The sequence below is a fragment of the Triticum urartu genome, chromosome 2, assembly GCF_003073215.2.
Source record: "Triticum urartu cultivar G1812 chromosome 2, Tu2.1, whole genome shotgun sequence".
Taxonomy (NCBI): Eukaryota; Viridiplantae; Streptophyta; class Magnoliopsida; order Poales; family Poaceae; genus Triticum; species Triticum urartu.
Window position 1 is genome coordinate 388,818,190 of NC_053023.1, and position 27,227 is coordinate 388,845,416.

A 27,227-nucleotide genomic window follows, 5' to 3' on the forward strand; every position below is an offset into this window, starting at 1 on the left:
TGGCCGCTATGACGGGTTGTGCGGCGTGCTTCGTGTTGCTGCTTCTTCAAAAGAAAGTTTGGGTCCAAGTAAGCTAGGGGGTGAGAAAATCTTACTTTCTGGATTGCTTGACGGATTTTTTGTGTTGGCAGAGGGTTTGAACCGGAGGAAAGGATAATTACCTCTGCGTCGTCAGCTTGGCTGCCCTCGGCGTCATCCTGATAAATATCATTGTCAATGAGGTGTATGAAAAGTGAACCAAGGGAATCGAGTTCTACCTCTGCATCCAGTTCATCAGGGGTGTCATCAAGATCTAAACTGATTGGTTCAGTTGCCTTCCTCTTGGAAGATTCCTTAATAGCCTTCATTTTTTGAAGAGGAGTCTTAACCGTTTTCTCCTGAGGTTTCTTTTTCCAGAACGGGTCATCACCCTGTTTAAAAGATAGGCAGAGGGTATTAAAAGTTGCACAGTTAAAAAATATCAGGTACAAAGCGGAAGCAAAACAATCCTTACAGCGGGCGGTTTGTTCTGTGTGTAAAAGGGACTTAACCCGGTCTTGCTACAGACAACTTCCGGTTCATTCAACATTTTCTTGACAGACTCAGTAACTTCATCATCTGTTAGCTGAATGTCAATATGACGTTGGGAGTCTTTTACGTCGCCGGTATACTCGCACATTAAACTGGAGCGGCGACTTAACGGCAAGATACTCCAGGATAGCCAGCAACGAACAAAGTCCACACCTGTCAAACCGTTGGCCATGAAAGCTCTAAGCTTGACGAGTTATGGTGCATACGAGGCCCGTTCCTTGGCACTTAAGTCGTTGCGGAAGCGGATGAGTGTTGGCAAGCCGGTGAGCATGGTAACCCGGCAGAGGGTTCTCATCCTCAGGAGAAGTGTCCTTGCAATAGAACCAAGTCTGATTCCAATCCTTTGGGTGACTGTGAAGTTTGGCGTGAGGAAAACTAACATCCTTCCTTTTCTGAATGGAGACGCCACTGAGTTCAGTATTGGGCCCATCTACGAATTCAGTGCGACGGTTTAAGTGGAAGAAATCCCGGAACAACTCGAAAGTCGTCTCTTCTTGTAGACAGGCTTCACAACACACCTGAAAGTTGTAGATATTGGATAAAGAGTTGGGTCCAATGTCTTGAGGGTGGATCTGAAAGCTGGCAAGTACATCCCGGAAAAACTTGGATCCGGGCGGTTTAAAACCACGGCCCATATGATCAGCAAACACTACTACTTCGCCATCTCTGGGGGTAGGGGGATTTTCTGGACCGGGAACTCACCAGTGGATTTCATTCTTCTTCGGTAAGGTGCCAATTTTGACACATCCATTCAGTTGCTCCTCAGTAACCCGGGAAGGAACCCAGTTACAAGAATAGAATTGTTTGGCCATTGCAATTGAAGAGCTGGAAAATATTGCTGCCGGTTATGATTCATAAATGACAACGCATAAAGTATAACAGGTTGAGAAAAAAGGAATTCAAGCATGTAGAATTGTTAAACCGGAGGTAGTTATAAACCGCCTACGACAGAGCGTTATAAATGGTAAAGCGATGAGCGGTTTACAAGGGGACTAATGGCATATGATAGATTACTTTCTACAAGGATAGACCGCCTACACAAATAAGGAAGATGCAGATCTAAGGCAAAAATGACTAAGTGAGGAAAAACATGTTTCACAAGATTGCATTGGAATTTTGGATCTGCCGTAAGTCAGGAAAAGAAAAAAATATCTAGATCTAAAAAAAGTTTGGTCCTGAAGCAGTTCACAAAAGGTCCAGATCAAGTTCTTATGTGTTTAAGGTTTGGTTTGATGGCGGAAATAAGGATTACCATAGCCACTGAACGCGTCAAGCCTGAGATTTGCTATCTATGGACTGACGAAGAACACGAAGAGAGCGCCATGAACCTGTATGAACCCTAAGTGGGTCTACAGAGGAGAGAAGGGAAAGGCTTACAACGGCTGTTGAGGCAGTGGAGGTGCGCCGCGTCTCTCTGGTGCGATCAGGTCGATGCAGCGGCCAATGGTGAGGCAGAGGTGAAGCTCGACGACGGCGGCGGTGCTCGGGTGCAGGGGCGTCGCAAGGAGGAAGAAGAGATGGAGAGGCAAAGGAAAGAAAGGGAAAGGGGCCCTCAGCCCTATTTATAAGGGTAAAGAGATAAGCAACAGGCGCGGGAATCGAGGAGCCCAAATAAATGGATATATAATGAGATCGTCGTTTCGATTGTTGGATGCTCATAAATGAAAGGGTATCTTCGGCTTTAAATGAACAGATGACATCATGTCGGTTTACTACAAATATGGAGGATGATGTCACGGCGGTTTACAAGATCTATGTGAAGGTGCAAAGGGAGGAATTCTTCTAAGTGTTGAAGATTGACATGAACAAGTTCAAATCAATCTGGGGCCTAATGTTGGGGATATTACTACTGGACATAAACCGGCCAGGAGAGGCCGGGTTATCCTCATGATGATTATCTTATTTGAAGCCCATGAAGACATGAATGATGGCGCTTCATGAAGGCCCAAGGCCCAAAGGCGGGTTAAGGCTTGTAGACATAAAACGATATTGATGTATGCTTGTATGATAAGTTAGGAGTAGAGACCGAGCCAGAGACGTTTATGATCCAGCCTCGGGACTCTATAAACCGGCGGGCGTCGACCTATGTATATAAAGGGACGACCCGGCGGCGGTTTAGGGACAACACACAACAACTCGAGAGCCAGGCAAAGCGAATTCACTCCCTGGTCATCGAAACCCTAGCAATTCCATCACAACTGGAGTAGGCTTTTACCTTCATCGTAAGGGGCCGAACCAGTATAAACTCTCACGTCCTTTGTCTGCTTTAAACCCCTTTAAGCTAACCCGTAGCGATGGCTCCACGACTAAGTCCTTTCACAAGGACAACTGCCGTGACAAAACCACAACACTCGACCTTTCGGTCTCAGTGTTCCGAGGCCATATCTGCATATGCTAGGCTCGTCAAGTTTAACCCGAGTATTCCGCATGTGCAAAACTGGCTTGCACCCGTTGTATGTGAACGTAGAGCTTATCACACCCGATCATCACGTGGTGTCTCGGCACGAAGAACTATCGCAACGGTGCATACTCATGGAGAACACTTATACCTTGAAATTTAGTGAGAGACCATCTTATAATGCTACCGCCGAACTAAGCAAAATAAGATACATAAAGGATAAATATCACATGCAATCATAATATGTGACATGATATGTCCATCATCATCTTGTGCCTTTGATCTCCATCTCCAAAACACCGTCATGATCTCTATCATCAGCGGCATGACACCATGATCTCCATCATCTTGATCTCTAGCAACATGTCGTCATATGGTCGTCTCACCAACTATTGCTTTTTCAACTATTGCTATCGCATAGCGATAAAGTAAAGCAATTATATGGCGCTCGCATCTTATGCAATAAAGAGACAACCATAAGGCTCCCGCCAGTTGCCGATAACTTTAAAAAAACATGATCATCTCATACAAAAATTTATATCTCATCATGTCTTGACCGTATCACACCACAACATGTCATGCAAAAACAAGTTAGATGTCCTCTACTTTGTTGTTGCAAGTTTTACGTGGCTGCTACGGGCTGAGTAAGAACCGTTCTTACCTACGCATCAAAAACCACAACGCGGTATAGTGATTGCTTTTTGATCTTCTAAAAGAACCCTATTCATTGAAACCGATTCAACTAAAGTTGGAGAAACAGACACCCACTAGCCACCTGTGTGCGAAGTAAGGCGGTAGAACCAGTCTCGCGTAAGCATACGCGTAATGTCGGTCTGGACCGCTTCATCCAACAATACTGCCGAATCAAGATTCAACTAGTAACGGCAAGCAATATACATATACCCACGCCCACAACTCCTTTGTGTTCTACTCGTGCATATAACATCTACGCATAGACCTGGCTCGGATGCCACTGTTGGGGAACGCAGTAATTTCAAAAAATTTCCTATGCACATGCAAGATCATGGTGATGCATAGCAACGAGAGGGGAGAGTGTAGTCTACGTACCCTCGTAGACCGTAAGCGGAAGCGTTATGACAACACGGTTGATGTAGTCGTACGTCTTCACGATCCAACCGATGCTAGTACCGAAAGTACGGCACCTCCGCGATCTGCACACGTTCAGCTCGGTGACGTCCCACGAACTCTCGATCCAGCTGAGTGTCGCGGGAGAGCTTCGTCATCACGACGGCGTGATGACGGTGATGATGATGCTACCGGAACAGGGCTTCGCCTAAGCACTGCTACGATATGACCGAGGTGGATTATGGTGGAGGGGAGCACCGCACACGGCTAAGGGATCAATGATCAACTTGTGTGTCTATGGGTGCCTCCTGGCCACGTATATAAAGGATGGAGGGAGGAGGAGGCCGACCCTCATAGGGCGTGCCCAAAGTGTGGAGTCCTACTAGGGCTCCCTAGTCCTAGTAGGATTCCACCTCCCACATGGAATAGGAAAAAGGGAAGGGAGAAGGAGAAGGAAGGAAGGGGGCGCCCCCTTTCCCTAGTCCAATTCGGACCAGTCCATGGGGAAGGGGCACGGCCACCCTTGAGTCCTTTCTCTCCTTTTCCGTATGGCCCATTAAGGCCCAATACGAATTCCCGTAACTCTCCGCTACTCTGAAAAATACCCAAATCACTCGAAACCTTTCCGATGTCCAAATATAGCCTTCCAATATATCGATCTTTACGTCTCGACCATTTTGAGACTCCTCGTCATGTCCCCGATCTCATCCGGGACTCCGAACAAACTTCGGTCATCAAATCACATAACTCATAATACAAATCGTCACAGAACGTTAAGCGTGCGGACCCTACGGGTTCGAGAACTATGTAGACATGACCGAGAGTCATCTCCGGTCAATAACCAATAGCGGAACCTGGATGCTCATATTGGTTCCTACATATTCTACGAAGATCTTTATCGGTCAAACCGCATAACAACATACATTGTTCCCTTTGTCATCGGTATGTTACTTGCCCGAGATTCGATCGTTGGTATCTCAATACCTAGTTCAATCTCGTTACCGGCAAGTCTCTTTACTCGTTACGTAATGCATCATCCCGCAACTAACTCATTAGTCACATTGCTTGCAAGGCTTATAGTGATGTGCATTACCGAGAGGGCCTAGAGATACCTCTCCGACAATCGGAGTAACAAATCCTAATCTCGATCTATGCCAACTCAACAAACATCGTCGGAGACACCTGAAGAGCACCTTTATAATCACCCAGTTACGTTGTGACGTTTGGTAGCACACAAAGTGTTCCTCCGGTATTCAGGAGTTGTATGATCTCATAGTCATAGGAATATGTATAAGTTATGGAGAAAGCAATAGTAACAAACTAAACGATCATCGTGCTAAGCTAACGGATGGGTCAAGTCAATCACATCATTCTCTAATGATGTGATCTTGTTAATCAAATGACAACTCATGTCTATGGTTAGGAAACATAACCATCATTGATTCAACGAGCTAGTCAAGTAGAGGCAAACTAGTGATACTCTGTTTGTCTATGTATTCACACATGTACTAAGTTTCCGGTTAATACAATTCTAGCATGAATAATAAACATTTATCATGATATAAGGAAATATAAATAACAACTTTATTATTGCCTCTAGGGCATATTTCCTTCACTATAACGCGGACCTCTTTTCTTTTATTCAAGGGTGTTTAAGCTTCCATGTTCAGGACACTATTGAGTAAGCAAAAACCATATTCAGTTAACATATGGGTAGGTTACCTACCAAATCTTGTCGGATGCTTGTACAACAAATCTAGCTGAAGGTGTGAAGCACTAAATCCTTGCCATGCCATGACTTATCTGAAATTTTGAATAGTAACACATCCTAAGAAAACAACATACCGTTTTAGGCTAAAGAAACAACATACTAAAACATAAGAAACGAGGAGCTTTATTCTCGCAGATTCATATTCACCTTATGATGTTGTTGTTGAAAGAAGGTACCTCACATATTCGAAATCCCAAATTATACGGGAAAAAACTAGTGTACTCAAGAAGTGGGAGGTTTGAGGCTGACATCAATATGTTGAACTTTAATCGAACGTTTTACACTATGATGGGATGAAGTAAATGGAGTGACTTCAAGCACAGCAAGGAAACTAAAGGCAAGCGTAAATACTTAGTTGCTTTATCATTTTCTTTCATCAAAGCTTCGTTTACTTCTCATGCATTTGTGTTAGAGGAGCTGAGGGGGCGTGAAGCAACAAAAGGTTGCGTGTGTGACATTGGTAGATGGGTTGTGGATGGGATGGAGCAGTTCATGAGCCACGTGTGTTGTTTAATACATGCGAATATGAAGTAGAGAGATTGACGAGCAGTGCTTTATATCGCCTTTGGCGAGCGCTAAGGGAGTGTTTCCCGTGTTTATCTTGGCGTACCTCCCGCGCCAGCGAGCACTCACCTACATGGGCCTCGCCCAACCGGTAATAAGTGAGCGCCCACCCCCAGCCATTGAAACAAGCACACTTTTCTCAATTGTTCACATCCATTTTTATTGTAGTAATATTTCATTATAATTTGATTTTTTTAATAATTTTTGGGAAAAAAATGAATTTAAACCTACCATCCCCTTTTCATTGTCCCCCCCCCCCCCCAGCCAATGTTTGCGCGCTGTACACATCCTAAAGAAACCACCATATCTTCTTTTGTGAGGGAAGAAATTTCATCAAAATTCTCTAATTATGAAAAATGGCGCACATGTGATGTGTCACTTGTAACGAGGGGAGGAGGAGGTGAAAATTAGCTTTGCATTTATTTTTTTGAGCACATCTGGTTACACTCTGGGAGTGCGGATTTTTGGAGGCAGATCTCCAGTGAGCTCGGTATTTTGCAAAAGTTCAAAAAGCATACTTAAAAGTTCCAAAAAAATCTGAAAAAATACCATGAAAACTTATATGTATTCCGCAAGAACGTGTTAAATTTCGTAAAAAAATGTTGTGATTTGTAGGCTGTACAAAAATAACAAATTTCTGGCCCAATAAAAAAAATAAAAGGCCCATTAAAAATGTGTATTTGTCTTTTTCCTGTACGCCACATGTAAACGTATTATACTGTGAAATTTTGCATATACATAGTATACATGTGCATGTGTGTTCAAAAAATAAATTTGGAATTCCCCCGCAAAAAATAAAATAAAATAAAATTTGGAATTTTTCGCGCTCTGAAAAAATAAAAATTGAAAACGAGCTCATTGGAGCTCGGCCTCCGTCGGCATTTTCCGTACACTCTGGGCCCTAAAAGGCCCAGTTTTGCAAGACCAAATGAGTCCAAACTCCGAAAAGCTGCCCCCCCTGGCAGATGCCTCACGTCACCCAGAATTGGCGCTGCGTCTCCCCGAAACATTCCCCATTTCATTGCCCCTTCTCCCGCTCCCTCCCTCCCCACCACCCGCAGCTTTCGGCGCCGACCACCGCTCCCGAACCCTAGCGAGGAGGAGGCGGGCGGTGAGGAGAAAGAGGGGGGAGAGGAGAAAACCCTAGAGCGGGCGGAGGAGCTGTTTGACAAGGGGTCCAAGGCCATCGAGGAGGGGGACTTCGTCGTCGCCGTCGACTGCCTCAGCCGCGCCCTCGAGATCAGGTTAGGGTTCCTCCCACCCACCGATCCGACTCCTAGCCCGGCGGAAATTCCCCTATGGATGTATCGTGTGCTTAATGTTCATTTGTTTCATTGCTCTTCTGGTCTAGTTACTTCGGCGGTAGGTCTGTCGAGCTTTTGGTTTATGTAGTTTGGTGGGTGGGTTTACCAGGGTTTAAGAGATTCTACAGGAAGGTGATCACCAGTTGTGGTATTTACGTTTATGTGTTCAGCGGGGAGCGCAATGCGATGTGAGAGATGATTATTCGGTTCAATGAGCCTACTCTTATTTGGCAGCAATTATATGGATTTCCCCATTTTGTTGTGATGTGCCATGTGTGAGTTGCGATGGGAACATCTTCGGGAGTATGTATTATATCCATAAGAATGTCTATATGGCTCTCTAGCACTGGCTAGTGCTTCTGACCGGCACCATTAGTCATTGTAAACAAGCAACATTGCACATAGTTAGCACCTCGCGAGAACATTCACCTACTGGAAACTGATTAGATGTGTTCTGTAGATTCAGCTTGTACTTGCAGTGTTTTATATGTGGTTTGTTCTGTTGGTTGTTTTGCTTTGACCTGAGGCCCCTTGACTGTGAGGTTATGTTGGCAATTGGTGCTTGATGTGTGTACTAGGATGAACATTAAATCTAAGTGTAATTACTTGAGGCATAGGTGCTATCTTATTTGAGAAATGTGTACATGCCTCTTCAGTACTGGTTAGTTACGAATATTTACTGTTATATAATTTATTCATCCTACTTCAGAATTGTACTTCATAGGCTGTGCAAGCACCAATCAGTAGTGACCTTTTTATAAAAGACAGTCAACAGGGAGCATAATTAACACTTTGTGTCATCAAAATGGTTGATAGAACCATTATGGTGGTTAGCTCTGGTTGGTCTATTTCATCTCAGATTACGTTACCTTTCATGTTCTTATGCTGTACCCTTAATACCTTTACAATGATACACTGAAAAAAATATGGCTTTGTTGTCTTGTCACCAGGGTTGAACGTTATGGAGAACTTGCTTCAGAGTGTGCTAGCACGTATTATAAATATGGATGTGCCTTGCTATACAAATCACAGGAGGAGACCGATCCTTTGGGTAATGTTCCAAAGAGTGCACCAGATGAAGAACCAGCGAAGAGCATAACAAATAAAGATAGTGGAAACTCAAAGGCATCCAGCAGCAATGTCAAAGATGACGATCCATCTTCAGACAAAGGTGGTCTTGAAGAAGGTGTGTTGTTATTCCTTTGCCCAAGTAGATTCAGATGCAGTTATACACCAGAGGACGGACATTAATCTGGACATATTATTATATTAGTAACATTATGGTCATTATGATTTAAGACTTCTTTATATTCCTCTTGTTGTACCGACTGGAGACTATCCACAATTAGATGTTAATCAGTAATGAGCTCATGTGCTGCAAAATGCTGGGTCTTATTTGGAGGTATGTAGTGTTCATAGTTATTTCTTGAGTTCTCAACTTCTCATCCACTTCATTGAAGTGATTTTGTTAATTGATTAAACGTCTAAAACAAGTTTATGTTATAGATAGCAGGTGATTTCAGAGGTAGCAAAAATATATGCTTTGATTGCTCATTCAAAAGCTTGTTATGGATCAACAATATGTTGTGTGGCTGTCTGCCTGTCTTCTCCTTTTGTCAGATATTTTCCTTGCAGCTTTAAATATTTATGTCTGCCATTGTTGTTCATACACATGGATGACAATGCCAAATTAGACAGATATGGGCGCATCAAACTTTGAATGTGTTGCAGTTAGCCGTCTAAAATAGTGCACTTTGCATGGCCTTGGTTTTATGCTTTGTAAACTGCCTTTGGCCCTTCCTCAGTCCTTACTCTGTTTGTGTTCTATATTTGAAGTGGGTTGACCTCCGTCTCCGTGCTTATCTCATGGTTCTTGCAAGTTCCCTACTTCTGCAGTTGTGTGTTATGTAAGTTTTGCAAAATGTGAATATCGCTGTCTCACATTTCCATGAGAATTCTAGTTAGTTGCTCATGACTATATATATTGATAAAAAATGATCACATTATGCTGATTAATTCTATGTATGAATGTATATCATTGCTTTAGCTATATTGCTGCTTGCTCTTCTTCCTACCATGGTAAATACTGACATAGTCATTAATTAGGTCAAAACTCAAATGAGAAAGATCAGGAGGATGTAGATGGTGAGAGTGACAAGGATGGTGATGAGATGGCGGGAGAAGAAGATGATTCTGATTTGGATCTAGCCTGGAAAATGTTAGATATTGCAAGGGCAATAGTGGAGAAGAACCCAGACAACACTATGGAGAAAGTGAATATCTTTTCTGCTCTAGCTGAAGTCTCCATGGAAAGAGGTAACCTCTGTTATCTTAGTTATTCCTGCAATAAACTAGTGTGTGGTCTTGATACTCATGGCCCTACATTTGTTTGCAGAGGACATAGACAACTCACTTGGTGACTACTTCAAAGCTTTGGCCATCTTGGAGCATTTGGTTGAGCCTGACCATCGTCGAATTGTTGAACTGTATCCTCCTTGCGGTAATAATAATGTCATTGTATGCCATGTAGTGGTATGATGCAGCGGCATACTTGGTTTTACTGGTGCGTATTTTATTAGCTGAAGATTTATGTGGCTGAAGTTATCATTATTATTTTCTTATCCATGGATGATGTGGGTCTTCGCATTTGACTCGACGAGTGCGAAGGGTAAGGAAGCTAGCCGAGCCTAGGAGGATTCGCTTAGGTTGCTGGAACGTAGGGTCTCTGACAGGGAAGCTTCGGGAGCTAGTTGATGTAGTGGTGAGGAGAGGTGTTGATATCCTTTGCGTCCAAGAAACCAAATGGAGAGGACAGAAGGTGAAGGAGGTGGAGGATGCCGGCTTCCAAGCTGTGGTACACAGGGACGGCTGCAAACAGAAATGGAGTGGTAGACGTCAAGAGACGTGGGGACCGGATTATCCTGGTCAAGCTGGTAGTTGAGGACTTGGTTCTCAATGTTATCAGCGCGTATGCCCCGCAAGTAGGCCACAATGAGAACACCAGGAGGGAGTTCTGGGAAGGCCTGGAAGACATGGTTACCGATTGGTGAGAAGCTCTTCATAGGAGGAGACCTCAATGGCCACGTGGGTACATCTAACACAGGTTTTGAAGGGGCGCACGGGGGCTTTGGCTATGGCATCAGGAATCAAGAAGGAGAAGATGTCTTAAGCTTTGCTCTAGCCTACAACATGATTGTAGCTAACACCCTCTTTAGAAAGAGAGAATCACATCTGGTGACTTTTAGTAGTGGCCAACACTCTAGCCAGATTGATTTCATCCTCTAAAGAAGAGAAGATAGGCGTGCGTGCCTAGACTGTAAGGTGATACCTGGAGAGAGTGTTGTACCCCAGCATAAGCTGGTGGTTGCTGACTTCCGCTTTCGGATTCGTGTCCAGCAGGATAAGCGTGCCAAAGTCGCTAGAACGAAGTGGTGGAAGCTCAAGGGGGAGGTAGCTCTAGCGTTCAAGGAGAGGGTCATTAAGGAGGGCCCTTGGGAGGGAGGAGGAGATGCGAACAATGTGTGGACGAAGATGGCGACTTGCATTCGTAAGGTGGCCTCGGAGGAGCTTGGAGTGTCCAGGGGAAGGAGAAGCGAAGATAAGGATACCTGGTGGTGGAATGATGATGTCCAGAAGGCGATTAAAGAGAAGAAAGATTGCTTCAAACGCCTATACCTGGATAGGAGTGCAGACAACATATAGAAGTACAAGATGGTGAAGAAGGCCGCAAAGCGAGCTGTTGGTGAAGCAAGGGGTCGGGCATATGAGGACCTCTACCAACGGTTAGGCACGAAGGAAGGTGAAAGGGACATCTATAAGATGGCCAAGATCCGAAAGAGGAAGACGAGGGATATTGGCCAAGTCAAATGCATCAAGGACGGAGCAGGCCAACTCTTGGTGAAGGACGAGGAGATTAAGCATAGATGGCGGGAGTACTTCGACAAGCTGTTCAATGGGGAGAATGAGAGTTCTACCATTGAACTGGACGACTCCTTTGATGAGACCAGCATGCGTTTTGTGCGGCGAATCCAGGAGTCTGAGGTCAAGGAGGCTTTAAAAAGGATGAAAGGAGGCAAGGCGATGGGCCCTGATTGTATCCCCATTGAGGTGTGGAAAGGTCTCGGGGACATAGCGATAGTATGGCTAACCAAGCTTTTCAACCTCATTTTTCGGGCAAACAAGATGCCAGAAGAATGGAGACGGAGTATATTAGTACCAATCTTCAAGAACAAGGGGGATGTTCAGAGTTGTACTAATTACCGTGGAATTAAGCTGATGAGCCATACAATGAAGCTATGGGAGAGAGTCATTGAGCACCGCTTAAGAAGAATGACAAGCGTGACCAAAAATCAGTTTGGTTTCATGCCTGGGAGGTCGACCATGGAAGCCATTTTCTTGGTACGACAACTTATGGAGAGATATAGGGAGCAAAAGAAGGACTTGCATATGGTGTTCATTGACTTGGAGAAGGCCTATGATAAGATACCGCGGAATGTCATGTGGTGGGCCTTGGAGAAACACAAAGTCCGAGCAAAGTACATTACCCTCATCAAGGACATGTACGATAATGTTGTGACAAGTGTTCGAACAAGTGATGTCGACACTGATGACTTCCCGATTAAGATAGGACTGCATCAGGGGTCAGCTTTGAGCCCTTATCTTTTTGCATTGGTGATGGATGAGGTCACAAGGGATATACAAGGAGATATCCCATGGTGTATGCTCTTTGCGGATGATGTGGTGCTAGTTGACGATAGTCGGACGGGGGTAAATAGGAAGTTAGAGTTATGGAGACAAACCTTGGAGTCGAAAGGGTTTAGGCTTAGTAGAACTAAAACCGAGTACATGATGTGCGGTTTCAGTACTACTAGGTGTGAGGAGGAGGTTAGCCTTGATGGCCAGGTGGTACCTCAGAAGGACACCTTTCGGTATTTGGGGTCAATGCTGCAGGAGGATGGGGGTATTGATGAAGATGTGAACCATCGAATCAAAGCCGGATGGATGAAGTGGCGCCAAGCTTCTGGCATTCTCTGTGACAAGAGAGTGCCACAAAAGCTAAAAGGCAAGTTCTACAGGACGGCGGTTCGACCCGCAATGTTGTATGGCGCTGAGTGTTGGCCGACTAAAAGGCGACATGTTCAACAGTTAGGTGTGGCGGAGATGCGTATGTTGAGATGGATGTGTGGCCACACGAGGAAGGATCGAGTCCGGAATGATGATATACGAGATAGAGTTGGGGTAGCACCAATTGAAGAGAAGCTTGTCCAACATCGTCTGAGATGGTTTGGGCATATTCAGCGCAGGCCTCCAGAAGCTCCGGTGCATAGTGGACGGCTAAAGGATTGGAGTATCACCAAAGAGCTAGCTATGGACAGGGGTGCGTGGAAGCTTGCTATCCATGTGCCAGAGCCATGAGTTGGTTGCGAGATCTTATGGGTTTCACCTCTAGCCTACCCCAACTTGTTTGGGACTAAAGGCTTTGTTGTTGTTGTTGTTGTTGTTGATGGATGATGTGGGTAATTCTACTGATTTGAATGTCTCACGGGTACCTTTTCACTTACGTAAATGCACATGCAAGTCTAATGTGGCTATTAACTGTGACCAGAGGAAAATATCAGTTATATAATACTGTTATCTTGTAGACTATTGTTCTTTCTTTGCTAATTTCCTTAATCAGTGCTAGACACTTCCGCATTTGTTTGGTCTATGAGTTGGCATCTAAGATTGCAGATGCGATCCCATATTGTGCAAAGGCTGTTTCATTGTGCAAGTCACGTTTAGAGAGCCTGAAAAAAGCGAAGGAAACCTTGTTGGCTGATAAAGGTGACAGTGCATCTACTGCTGATGGAGACTCAAAGAAATTGTCTATTGAAGATGAGCTGGAGGTTGTTACTGGTATATTGCCTGACCTTGAGAAGAAGGTAACTAAACTAGATTCCTTCATCTTATCAACTTTATTCTCGTCTTCAGCCTATTGATGTCTGAGTGAAAATGTTTATGTTTATCATAATGAGCAATGAGATATCTGAACTGTTTTTGGTTCAGCTTGAAGACCTGGAGCAAGCAATGGCAACCCCAAGCTCTGAAATAGAGGAGATTATGAAAAGCATTGCCGCAAAGGCAGGGTTTATGCAGAAGGCTGGCAATGCTGTGGCGCCAAGAGCTGCATCTTTGACTTCTTCACAAATGGGTGGAGTAAACAATGGCTTTGACTCCCCAACGATGTCTACAGCAGCAACATCTGGAAGCACTGGAAGTACTGTTACCGACCTCGGTGTTGTAGGCAGAGGCATCAAGCGAGCTAATATCAAGCCTATTTCTGCTGAGCCTTGTTCGAAGAGACTGGCAGCAGATGATTCACTGTCTGTGAAATGCGACAGCAGCAACAACTCAGATGTTCACCCCACGGTGCAAGATGGCGAGGGTTCCGTATCAAAGTAGAGTTCATTTTCGTTCGCCCTACATGGTGTTAGTAACTTGCTGGAATCTGTGAGCTCCATATTTGGCCCTGTTTAGCTTCATGCAAACTTAGTCGTTAAAATGTTTGTGAATTGTGGGAACCATCTTCTCTTAAGTTGTACTAGTAACTTGAACTGGTGATAAGTTTATCAAGCGTGACAGTTGTTTGGTGTCTGATGCGTGTAAGGTGATTTGTGCTTTTCCAAATGCGTGTTTGTACTTACGTGATCTTGTATTTTTAGTGGTTGCTCTGTGTCATAATCTCTTGTGCCGCAGCTGAGCAAGGCTATCTTGGCACGTTTCACTGGTTATTTGATCTGTGTTGTGTACTGAATAACTTTACACTTCGCATGCTTTGCTGCCGATGTTGAGCGGTATAGCGATATGCATTGCAAGCCGGCCAGGCTGAGCTGCCATCGCCACACTGATGCACAGCGGCTACTGCATGTCTCGTCTGGCATGGTTAAACAGAGCTAACCAAAAGAAAAGTGAAAACAAGATACCATCGTTCTAGAAAAATGAGTTCACATTTCCTTGGGAGACATCTACATCTACGGAGGAATTTTTTCTTTTTTTGGGTGTGTGGATCGACACACATGGAGGAATCTTAGAGTTTAGTACTCTATTTTCGTGTTTCCTTGTATATTCTCCGTGCATGTATACATATAGGATCTTGGGCTGCAAAGTATATTTGCTAGTGGCATCAAGGAACCCGTTTTGGCTAAGCTGGCGGGGCTAGAGTCTGCTCGTTTTCCTGGTGCCCGCACCACGGACGGTAGCGTAGCGTGTCTGAAGCGGACTCGTAGTCCCGATCCATCATCATATATACGTACTGGTCACCCCCGATCATGGTTGCAAGGAAATCATATAGTCTAGGTATTCCAAGAAGAAGATCTGGCATGCCAAGAAATCCGTTCTCGTCGGGCCTCCGACACGGCGACGCCGATGCCGCGCAAGCGCAATCGAAGCCAATCATCACCCCGACGACGGATCCTGAACGCATCGACAAATCGCTCTTGCCGCTAAAGAAGAGGGCGACGAGCGACAGTAGCGACCGCGAGGATTCTTGTTTCCTAGTCCCACTTCCACCCAAGAAGAGACGGGTAGATGCCCGCCTAATTCCACTTCAGAGCCACCTGGACCTACTATACCAGACGGTGACAGAAGTTGGCACCAGCGCGTCCAGTCCCGACGCGACCACGTCCCAACACCAGAGACTCACGAGCGGCGGCGACGAGCAACCCTTACACGTGACGCGGCCGAGGCGACCAGCGGCGCGCGACGGCGCATACGTGACCATGGAGGAAGACGAGACGGCACCAGCCAAGAATAAGAAGAAGAGGAAGAAGACGAATAGGAACAGGGATCGAAAGAAGAAATCGCTGCCGGCGCGGGTCGCCGCCCCGCCGCCGCTGCGCCTCGGCACGGGGCTGACGCAGCACCTCGAGACGCTCGGCGCCACGGCTCCGCAGTTCGTCTGCGTCAAGAACCTACAGAAGAGCGACGTGGACCTCAACCAGAACCGCCTCCTCTTCTCGTGCAAGCGCGCCTCCATCGAGCGCCACCCCATCACCGGCCTCCTCTCCCACAAGGAGACCTACCTTGTCCATGAGTGCAAGGACGGCCTGCGCGTCACCGCCTTCGACGACCACGGCAACGAGTTCGGCTTCAAGCTCCGGTACCTCCGCTCCAACGGCGCCTACCGCTTCATCGGCGACTGGGGCGACTTCGTGACGGAGCACGGGATGCAGATCCATGTTGACGTCCAGCTGTGGGCGTTCCGGTCACCGAGCTTGCCCGTGCAGCCCAAGTTGCCCGACAAAGACAAGCAGCGGAGACTCGACGGACTCCAGGCTCACCCTGACGGCGCCCTCGGCCTTCTCCTTCTCTTCCAAGTACGGCACCACGACGCAAGAAACGTCCACCACGCCGAGGAAGAAAAAGAGCGTGCGCCGGCGCCGCGGCCGGTCCATGAGACCAAGAGGAAGGCATCGGCGCGACAAGACAACCTCCCGGATCCGCATGTGAGTCAGAATATCACGTCGGAAGACATGGTTACGGCGGTTGGGAAGGAGATGGCGGATGCCTTGATGGGGCTCTTGATGCTCCGCTCCATTTGCCTCCGTTCCAAAACAGATCCTTGCTTGTTAGGACAACATTTTGACCCTAATTTTACTTTATCTACTAGCTAAATGGCCGTACCTTGCTACAGATTATGAGGTAAAGAGAAATACTTTACTACTCTGCTTCGTCCCATGATATAAGAGCTTGAAAAACATTTATATATTATAAGACTGAAGAAGTATTATATAAGTATCGTATATATGTGATGGAATGAGTCAAACATTTTTATGTCAAATTAACAACAATACCATTGATGACTATAGTTCTTGGAGGCATACTTTTATATGGAAGAAAGACGCCGATAAGTGCCACACGTGTGGGCATTAGGGAGTCCGCCCACACATTTTGTGTGGTGTATAAGAGGAACAGCCCACACACCTACGTGTGGGCAAAACAATTAGGCCCACACGCCTCTTTTTTTCCCTCCCGATCCTTCTCACACGCGTGTGTGTGGACGAAGTTGATAACGGCCACACGCCTGTATGTCAGGCCTCGTACCACCTGGCCCCGCACGCCACGCGTGACGGTCACCGCGCGCCCGCAGTTGCCATGGTCCAGACCCTCGTCCATGTTCGTTTAATTGCAGTTGCCATGTCGCTGAACTACGGTTGCCATGTCGGACAACTGCAGTTGCCATGGTTGCTCAACTGCAGTTGCCATGTATGGTCTGATCTAATGTAGTTGCTATGATTTCATAACTTTAGGAGTTGCCACATACTAACACTAGGCAGTTGAGAGAGTTGCCATGTGCTCACAAGCATGCTAGGGCAGTTGCCATGTAAAAAGGAAGAGTTGCCATCTGCTTACGTGCACGTTAGGGAAGTTGCCATATACATGCACGTTAGGGCAGTTGCCATGTACCATGCAAAAACATATGGCAACTCGGTAAAAGAGAGTTGTCATCTGCTTACGTGCACACTAGGCAGTTGCCGTGTACCCTGCAAAACACATGACAAACTCGGGTAAAAAAAGAGAGTTGCCACCTGCATATAAAAGCACACTAGGGGCAGTTGCCATGTGCAGTGCAAAAACACATGGCAACTAGCAGCTTGGGTGTGGGAGAGGAGAAGGGCGTGTGGGCAAGATGCCAAATGCCCACACACTAGCCCTTGTGTGTGCGTGCAAAGTGACGTGTGGGCGAACTGCTGAACGCCCACACACCAGCCCCTCCTGTGTGGTGAACGGCCGTATGGGCGACCGGCTGAACGCCCACACACCAGGCCAGTCCTACATGGCACTAGAAACATGCCAAGATTCGTGCGCTCACGAACGGACGCGGATCTACGTGTGTGGGCGAGATGCAAACGCCCACACGTGTGGACGTTAACATTTCCGTAGAAGAAGCTCTAAGCACCACAGGTCACCCCATGACTCGAACTCAAATGAGTTAGATAAAACAATAAGGTGACACCCTATTCTCTTCATGGTGATCTAGAGTTCTGCCGTTGATCTTCAGTGCACATTGATCCAACCCTCGCGAGGCTCATTGTACAAGGCGCTACAATAAAATGACTAGCCGGGCCAACTTAGAGCATCTACAACATCCGAGCTCATATATGTTCGTGGACGGTGTCAGGCACGTCATCATTTCTTCTTTTCCATAACCACACTCCCCATATTCAAATATCCATATAAATGTAAGTGCACCATGAATAAACGATACAAAGTAAACGACAATTCATTACATGACAAAATAAAATTCAGTAATTCATACATGGATAAACGATACACGAATGAACAAAGACGTTAATTGTTGCGATTACTGATGACCTTCATGCGGAGAAGCCACTTCTTGCCTTCATCATTCAAGAGGTTTATGTCCTGCAGCATGATCCTCGACTCCTTCGTTTCTGTTGCAAGTCTCAACTTGTCTCTCTCAAGATCAAATTCCTTGCATTATCGCAGCTTCTCTTGCCTCTTCAATTCTATTTTGTTATTCTCCAAGTGCAACCTCTCCGGGCCGAACTCCATCTTCTTCCTTTGCACATCTATGAACATCTTGTACCTTTCCTCCTTCATCTTCTTGGTGAAAAAAAATGCCGGTCCAAGTGGCGGACATTTTGCTTACCGCGCCATCACGGGCGATCCTCTCCTTCTTCCACTTGTTTCCCTTCACATGCCGATTTTTATTTGGCATGGCTGCTTATATGTTTGCCCCACCAATTTCTTCTTCCTCCTCTAGTCCAATTGATTGAGCATAGCTAGACCCATAGGTTTTCTTCGTCTTCTTCATGACACTTCTAATCTCCTCGAGAACAGTTTGCCACTTAGGTTTCCCGTTCAATTTCATCCAACAATGTGACATTGCGAATGGCTTGTTCTCGTCTTGATGGTACAAAGCCGCTGCCTAAGTTGTATGGGTTTGAACTCTAATGTCGCTTTGGTTCCGGTCAACAACTTGTATGAGAAAACCAACAAATTTGCTCACATTCTCTTGGATGATGGACCATCTATGTTGGTGAGAGCACGGGCAACGGTTGGTATTGATTGGGTGTGGTTTCACATAATGTTTTTACTCATGATAAAGTTTGTGATTTTTTCCCAATATTTCTCGCCTTTTTGCTCAGTTCACATATTGGATCCACACTAGTGTTCAACCAACTGTCACACAATAAAACATCTTCAAATTGTTGAATGTCGGACCTCTTGGCTTCACTACCTTCTTTCTTTTTGTGCATTACGTTTGCCCAACTTCAAATGTCGAGGAATTGATTTCCCCCATGTTAAATTGTAAAGGCTCTTGACCACCATTTATCATGTTATTCAAAATTTGTTCCTACAATTTGCATCGTAATTTAACTATCATTCTACAAGTTTGATCTAATGGTATGTGGAACAAATAAATCTTGGAATGCAAATGTCAGAGAGGCAAAGATTGTATCAGGTCTTGTTCCGTCGAACAACATGTGGGCATGCCCGGAGCCGACACTGGCAGACGTCGCCCGATGCCTTTGGAGTTGCAGCGAGTCGGCCATCGTGGTCACGTTCGTGGAGTCTCCCGTAAAGCTCAAATCCGGGATGCCCGTCCACTAGGAGGGCGAAATGGAGTCGCGCTCGCCCGACAAGTTGTTTTTCCTCGCGGCCATGACAGACAGATTGGCATGTGTCGCCACACCGCTCGTGCCAAAGCCCATGCCTCATCACCGACCATATTCGTAGTTGCGTTCACCGCCACTTCACGCTCACGCTGCCTTCGCCGACGCTCCTTCCAGGCAAGGTTCTCCGCCTTGCAAGGAACCGCCACGCCGGGGAGCCTGACCGATTTCGCCGATGCATCATCCGTGACAATGGTGGCGGACAGGGTTGTCGGTGACAACATTAGCGACGACGGACGAGGACGACGACACGAACGACAAGCAAGGAGGGGTGGGCGGCTGCGTGGAGGCGGGAAATGGAGGATGGAGCCGGGAGGAGGGTGGTCGAAGTGATGGACTAGTCAATTTTGAGAGGATTTGGGATGAGTCGGCTTGTCAGAGCCGCGTGGTGGGCGCGTCCGCATGTCCCCATATCCGCCCCGAATATGGGCTGGGTATTAGTGATGTCGGTCAGTCCAAGCGTTTGGCCCGAATTTGCCAAGTTCAATTGAATGATTGTTTTCTATCCGGATAGTGACTGGGCAAGCCGCCTGGGCGCTTACAATGGATATGTGGGCTCTAGTTGTAGATGCTCTAAGAGCATCTCTAGCTGCGCCCCCAGGAACGCCCCCAAGCCATTTTTCTAGAGCCGACGGCAAAAATCCTCCCACTCACTTCCCCAAAGCCTTACTTTTGCCGGATTTAAAGAAAAACGATGCCGGCAAACCCACCCAAACCCAGCCCCCCGGGGGAAGCTGGGCGTGCCGGCGGTTACTTTTTCTCGCCGTTGGCCCACTCTCAGTCCCCCACCTCCCTCTCTCCTCCCTTTTCATCTGGGCCCCACCCACGTGCCCACACCCTCTCTCCTCTCTTTTGCTCTCTCCTCTCCCATGCCCCCCTCTCTCGAGCGCGCCAACGAGGCAACGAGGCCAGCGTCCGGCGTGCGGGGCAGCGAGGTCGCGTGGCCGGCGTCCGGCGTGCTTGACGAGGTCGCCTTGGGCGGATGCTTCGCAGGCTCGCCGGCGTGAGGGGGCGCCCAGGTGCATCTCCACGCCCTGCTTCCTCCTCGACGAGCACTCACGCCGCACCCTGCTTCCTCCCCGCCACCTCGACGCCCGGCCGCGCGCGCCCTGCCGCGGAGCCACCGCTGGGCTTCACGAACACGCCGGAGGACGGCCTCCTGCAAGCTGCAGCAGGGGAGCTGGGCCGCGCGGAGAGCAGGAGAAGCACACGGGCGCAGCTCCAGCGGTGGCTCTTCCTCTTGGTCAGCCGCGCATGGAGGTGGCGGTGGAGTCGCAGGTGTGGTCGCCGCGGGCGCCGAGGAGGACGAGCTGCTGTGCGACGCTATCATGCCGAGGGAGCGCGCGGCGGCGAAGACGGCGAGTCCGGAGTCCGGGTTGACGTGGACGACGTAGACGCGGGACTCCATCATGGTGACCCGCACGAGTAGGTCGGCGATGGCGGCCGCGTCGGCGTCCGGAGGGAAGGGCGCCTTGAAGGAGACCTTGGCGCGTTGGGCCTCGAGCGCGTCGCCGAGGGCGTCGACACCGCCGCAGCCGTAGTCGTTGTCGACGTAGATGACGGTGACCTCTCTCCAGCCATAGTAGGTGATGATGTCGGCAACGACGACCATCTGGGAGGAGTCGCCTGCGCTGGGAGGGCGTCGACGGCTGGAAAATTTGTCGTTCCCAGAACAAAAAATTCGCCGGTGCCTCCCAGGAGGCGGAAAAAACACCTCCTGGGGACACAACGGCTGAAGATGCTCTAAAATCCTTCAGAATCTTGGTGCGAGGTATGCCAAGGCCTACATCATCATGTTCTTCTTTGGTAAGTCAACTAGTATCATTACTTTGGTTATTTAAAATAGATACGGATTCTACTGCAATTTTGGTATATACAGTATAATCAATTAACAACAAAATCAAAATGGATGGTAAATTATGATGGTTATTAGGTATAAAATATGTTTACCCTACTTTTTATACACAAACCCAATCCCAGGTGGAGACTACCAAAAGCCCTCGGCTCCATCGCGCGACAAGCGCATCTGCGACCATGTCGGCGTCGTCGCTAATGGAAGACCTCGTGGAGCAAATCCTTGTCCGCCTCCCGCCGGAAGATCCCGCGTGCCTCGTGCGCGCGTCGCTCGTCTGCAAACCCTGGCGTCGCCTCGTCGCCGGCCCCGCCTTCCGCCGCCGGTACCGCGAGTTCCACCGGAGACCTCACCTGCTGGGCGTCCTCCAAATCCTGCAAGGCGATGAACCTTACTACTCCCGATTCGTCCCCACCTCCGTCTTTCACGTTGTGGATCCCGTCCTTCCATGTTGGTTGGTTGTCGACTGCCGCCACGGCCGGGCCCTCTTCGCCACCACAAACCCGCGCATCGAGGGGACCTTGGGCCTCGTCGTCTGGGAACCCATGATGGACGACCAACGCCGTGTTCCGCAGCCCTCGCCGGAGCCGGAGGACTACGTCGACTACGCAGCGGCGGTGCTCTGTGCCGCGGAAGGCTGCGACCACTGCGGCTGCGAGGGTGGGCCCTTTCGTGTGGCCTTCGTATCCACCGACAAGGGGAAGGGGGTGACCTCCGCCCGCCTGTACTCGTCGGAGACTGGCGCGTGGAACGACATCACCTCTCTTCATCACCCCGAGGCCAATGCCCACTTTGCGGCTAGCGTCCATGTGGGAGACGCGCTCTACTTCCGCGGCATCGAGAATTACACCATCGAGTATCAACTTACGACAGCCCGCCTGTACGTGTTGGAGGCGCTGGCCAAGTGTAATGGGAGGCTCGTGACAATGGAGGACGGTGGCCTGGGGTTCGCCGCTGTGGATAACACCATCATAACCCTGTGGGCAAGGGAGACTGGCTCTGGCGCCGGGGGAGCAGAGATATGGACGCAACGCAGGGTAATCGATCTCAAGACGCTGCTTTCTGGAGATGCCCTCTCACACTCAATTAACGGAATCAAATACTATAGTTGGATTCCCGTTGTATCTGTGGTCGGCTTTGCTGAGGGCACTGATACCATTTTTGTTGGCACCGTTGCTTGCGTCTACATGATTGAACTCAAGTCAGGCCGGGTCAGGAAGGTGCTCGATGACTTTGGGAGAGTCTGCGCCTACATGAGCTTCTACATTCCAGGTATCCCGCCTTGATTTTTCAGTTGGCACTTACATTTTCAATCAAAGTAGTATATCACTTTCTAAGTCGTAACGATATGGATGCATGGCTTCTCATACACTAGAATTTCTTTGACGGTGATATTTGTGCTCAAGAAACAAAGGGTTTATTTCCCATCCGGAATAGTAGCAAGTTTGTCTTCTCTTAATGATTTTGTGCATGTGTGGGCAAAGCTGCTGCCGATAGGTTATCTTCTATATCTAAATAGCAAGCTTCCGTTAACCTATTTCGCTCGACATGCAAGCGTGACACCTCATCAAGCAACATGCATTAGAAAATGGCCACCTCAACATTCAATGAGTCATAGAAAAAGGTTCATCTCAACATGCAAACATGCATGATATTTTACAAAAGTACAATAATCAAACACAATAAATCATATATATATTTTTAGTTTTAGCTCTTATATTGTTTCTCCTAATATTCTCATTCCATAAAATCAATATCATTGAAATATATTGTAAATATTCCCGCAACAGCGTGCGGAGCATCATCTAGTTATTAATGTTTTGGAGAGTTAGACTTGTTGGCCTTTAGTCGATGGTAAGCAGCTTTTTTTATTTCTGAATTCTTGTATTTCTGCAGACATGGAAGTAGCTTCTACAGCTGAGGGGCCAAAAGAGTGTGTTTTAAATCTATGACAAACTCTATATGCTGGAGCAGGGCTTCTTCATCAAGGTGGAACTGTGGAAGTGACTTGTAGTGATTTCATACATAGCCTAAGTGGTGCATTGTGGTACATGACTTTATATAGGACCTGCAAGTCCACTTTTTATTGCTGTTCTTCACTTGGCCTTCTGGCCTTATGGGACTTTGTTAATGGCTTGTTTCCCTCAAATCGTTAGCTTTGCCTCTTGGTGTCAAGTTTCACTATGGCTTCACTATAAGGGATTGCAGATCAGCATAATATATACTAGATGGATACACGTACTTCGCCGCGCCGGGAACCGTTGCCTTGGATTGCTAACTGGTAGTGCCTTGTAACAACATATGTTTTTTTTCCTTGCAGAACAATATATAAATTATTATGTTGTGATGTTCAAACAAAAAATTAAGTAGCACTATAAGCATGGTACATTAGGTTGTAAATTTAGTATTGCAGGCAACATAATTTTCTTCTGATAACATCTAATGATCTGCCAACACCATATACATAAGCAAGCATGGAAGGCACCACACTTACAAATCAATGAAATACAAGCAGTAATTTGATGGGCTACACATCTTTTTATCACGTATACTTCATTCATTCACAAATATAAGATGTTCTAACTTTTTTTTTCTAAATCAGGCATATATAGACACGTTGTGTGTTTCACTTATTTTTGTCGTATATAGTCCATATTAAAATATTCAAAACATCATATATATATATATGTGTGAATGGAGGGAGTAGATAATACATCACAAAGGTAAATTGACTTCAATAAAATAAATACGTACACAAGACACCATCTGTGCCAGCTACTGCTCTGGGCGTGGGCCTTCGGGGCGCAACGTACATCGTCGCCGGCACTCTCTCAACAATTCTTTCTCTAGGTCTGCCCAGGCCCTGCCATCCACTTGCTGACTTTCTCTTGCGCAATGGGTGGGGGTAAGTTGGTTTGTGTTGTCTTTGGGTCTTGGTCATGTTGTAGAGGTCTTCGGTGTTGGTTGTGACGCGGCTTGGTTGCTCTATGGTTTGCTTCATTGTCATTGGCATGAGGTTGGTCTAGGTGATGCATGTCATATAGTACGCGTGGTGTGTGCGGCTTCTAATTCTAGTGATTAGCGTTGTAATGGCCGAAAAGCGTTGTACCCGGCTTCTTGCCGCTTCTTTCACATAGAACACTTTAGACAGGTAAATTCTTTGCTCGCGAATGCACTCACTAACTCTAACCGACTACTCTTACAATTCAAGTGTCCTATCATGGCGGTTTATATTTCATGTAAAAACAAGGATACATCGTTCGATAAAACATCCACTAGAAGCCCTGGAGGCTCGATCTTCCAAACAATAGTTCGAGACGTCTCCGAGTTCCTAGCCAAAACATCTGCTGCCATATTGGCTTCCCTAGGACAATGATTAAATACTATAAAACTAAAATTACGAGCTAAGAAAGAGCACTCTTCATAGATGGCCGCCGCCGGTCCGAGGGAGTTCCCACCGCTGTGCATAACCTCAATCACCTCCATGCAATCTGCTTCGACGTATAGTTTGTTGCATCCCAGATCATTTGCTAACAGCAGCCCATCTCTCAGGGCCCTTGCTTCCGCCGTCGCCGCGTCCTCCGCAAAGGAAATATCACCGCATGAAGCAGCCATGAAAATTTCCATGTCATCATGTAATATTGCTCCTGTACTCCCGGAGCCACTATCCAGATCAAAACCAACATCTATATTAAGTTTCACAGTGCTTTCAGGTGGCTTCTCACAGCCATGTCTCCTAATCCTCGCCTTCTTTTCTCTCGCTCTCGTGAAATTCTTTGCTAATGCAGCAATGGCCTATGCTGATCTGGCTGGGTCCTGTAGGAGATCCTCATGAACGTAGCAACGTCGTTCCCACCACACGTACCACACAGTAGTGGCCACTAGTTCATTACGTTGGACCCCTGACATCGAAGGCTGCAAACTGCTGCTGGACAAAAATAAATCAGCTAGCGCTGAGCCTCCTTCACAATCTGCAGCAGCACATACTTCAATTACCATATGTCCCAGCCCCAGAATGCGCCATACTTCCTGGACCCTAGGGCATAAGAAGAGGGCATGTTTGATACTTTCACAATCAGCAGTACAGAGAGGACACTGCGAGCTAGTAATCATATGTCTGTTAGCTAGAACCCCCATGCAAGGGATAGCTCCAAGTAAAGCTCTCCACACATGATTTTTTATCTTGGCCAGCACACATAATTTCTAAATGGTTCTCCAAATAGGACTAGTACTTGAGGATTGAACCGAGTTTGTCATCCTCAACTTTTGTCCATGTCGGTGTTCCCATTCTTCATAATAAGCTGACCTTACAGAGAAAATACCATTCTTATTGAAGTGCCAAGAGACAAAATCACTCATCATTCCCAGGGCCAAGGGAATGTTCAGAATACGTTGCACATCAATGGGCCAAAACAATTCATTAAGTAACTGCTCATCCCAAACTCTGTTCTCTTCATCGATTAAATTAGAGGATGATGACTCAACATAAAAGTAAATAGATAGGCCCTTCGCAGAGGGAAGCAGGGATTTGTAGAGGTGCTAGAGCTCGGTTTTGAAATAGAGGTTAATAATATTTTGAGCGGTATACTTTCATTGTCAACATAACAACCAAGAGATGGCGATATCTTCCATGCTACACACATTATAGGCGGTTCCCAAACAGAATGGTAAAGTTTATACTCCCCCTTCCACCAACAAGCATCAATCCATGGCTTGCTCGAAACAACGAGTGCCTCCAACTAACAAGAGTCCCAAGGGGAGTTTCGTTTGCAATTATTTTGAATTAGTTTGCATAAAACATGGGACTGGGCATCCCGGTGACCAGCCATTTATCTCATGAGTGAGGAGCGGAGTCCACTCCTCTTGAGAATAACCCGCCTAACATGGAAGATACGGACAACCCTAGTTGATGCATGAGCTATTCGAGAATACAAAAAAGGGTATTTATTTGAAGGTTTAGAGTTTGGCACATACAAATTTACTTGGAACGGCAGGTAGATACCGCATATAGGTAGGTATAGTGGACTCATGTGGAATAACTTTGGGGTTTAAGGGATTGGATGCACAAGCAGTATTCCTGCTTAGTACAAGTGAATGCTAGCAAAAGACTGGGAAGCGACCAGCTAGAGAGCGACAATAGTCATGAACATGCATTAAAATTAATCAACACAGAATGCAAGCATGAGTAGGATATAATCCACCATGAACATAAATATCGTGAAGGCTATGTTGATTTTGTTTCAACTACGTGCGTGAACATGTGCCGAATCAAGTCACTTAAATCATTCAGAGGACGATACCACCCTATCATACCACATTATAACTATCTCAATAGCATGTTGGCACGCAAGGTAAACCATTATAACTCATAGCTAATCAAGCATGACACAAGAAACTATGATCTCTAGTTGTTTTTGCGAACATGTTTATTTATAATAGGCTGAATCAGGAACGATGAACTAATCATATTTACAAAAACAAAAGAGGTCGAGTTCATACCAGCTTTTCTCATCTTAGCTAGTCCATCATATATCATCATAATTGCCTTTCACTTGCACGACCGAATGGTGTGAATAATAATAATAGTGCGCGTGCATTGGACTAAGCTGGAATCTGCAAGCATTCAATAAATAGAAGAAGACAAGGCAATATGTGCTCTTTTGTCAGATAAACAATAATACATATAAGAGCCATTTCAATAATTTAATTATGGTCTTATCCTATCGACCCCCAAAGAAAAGAAAAAAAATAAAACTATTTACACGGAAAAGCTCCCAACAAGCAAAAGAAGAACAAGAAATATTTTTGAGTTTTCTTTTTAATTACTACTACAAGCATGGAAAGTAAACTAATTAAAAGCTACAACTAATTTTTTTTGTTTTTCTTAAGGTTTATTAAACACACAAGAAGAAAGCATAAAAAGGAAAATAAACTAGCATGGATGATACAATGAGAAAGTATGAGCACCGACATCTAGCAATGAGTGTGTGAACATAAATGTAAT

At 46.4% G+C, this 27,227-nt stretch overlaps 2 protein-coding genes across 2 annotated transcripts; both read left to right on the forward strand.

The window, feature by feature from the left end:
* The first annotated feature begins 740 nt into the window (after positions 1 to 740).
* On the forward strand, positions 741 to 14,326 carry LOC125536864 (NASP-related protein sim3-like). Its single transcript, XM_048700143.1, has 8 exons — positions 741 to 842; positions 1,926 to 2,095; positions 7,451 to 7,633; positions 8,644 to 8,879; positions 9,800 to 10,009; positions 10,089 to 10,179; positions 13,377 to 13,614; positions 13,739 to 14,326. Exons 1-8 carry the CDS (start codon positions 741 to 743, stop codon positions 14,132 to 14,134), a joined length of 1,626 nt encoding a protein of 541 aa, XP_048556100.1. The 3' UTR covers positions 14,135 to 14,326.
* Positions 14,327 to 21,182: 6,856 nt separating this feature from the next.
* LOC125541575 lies at positions 21,183 to 23,412 on the forward strand. Its single transcript, XM_048704946.1, has 2 exons — positions 21,183 to 22,495; positions 23,120 to 23,412. Exons 1-2 carry the CDS (start codon positions 21,406 to 21,408, stop codon positions 23,173 to 23,175), a joined length of 1,146 nt encoding a protein of 381 aa, XP_048560903.1. The 5' UTR covers positions 21,183 to 21,405; the 3' UTR covers positions 23,176 to 23,412.
* The last annotated feature ends 3,815 nt before the right edge of the window (positions 23,413 to 27,227 follow it).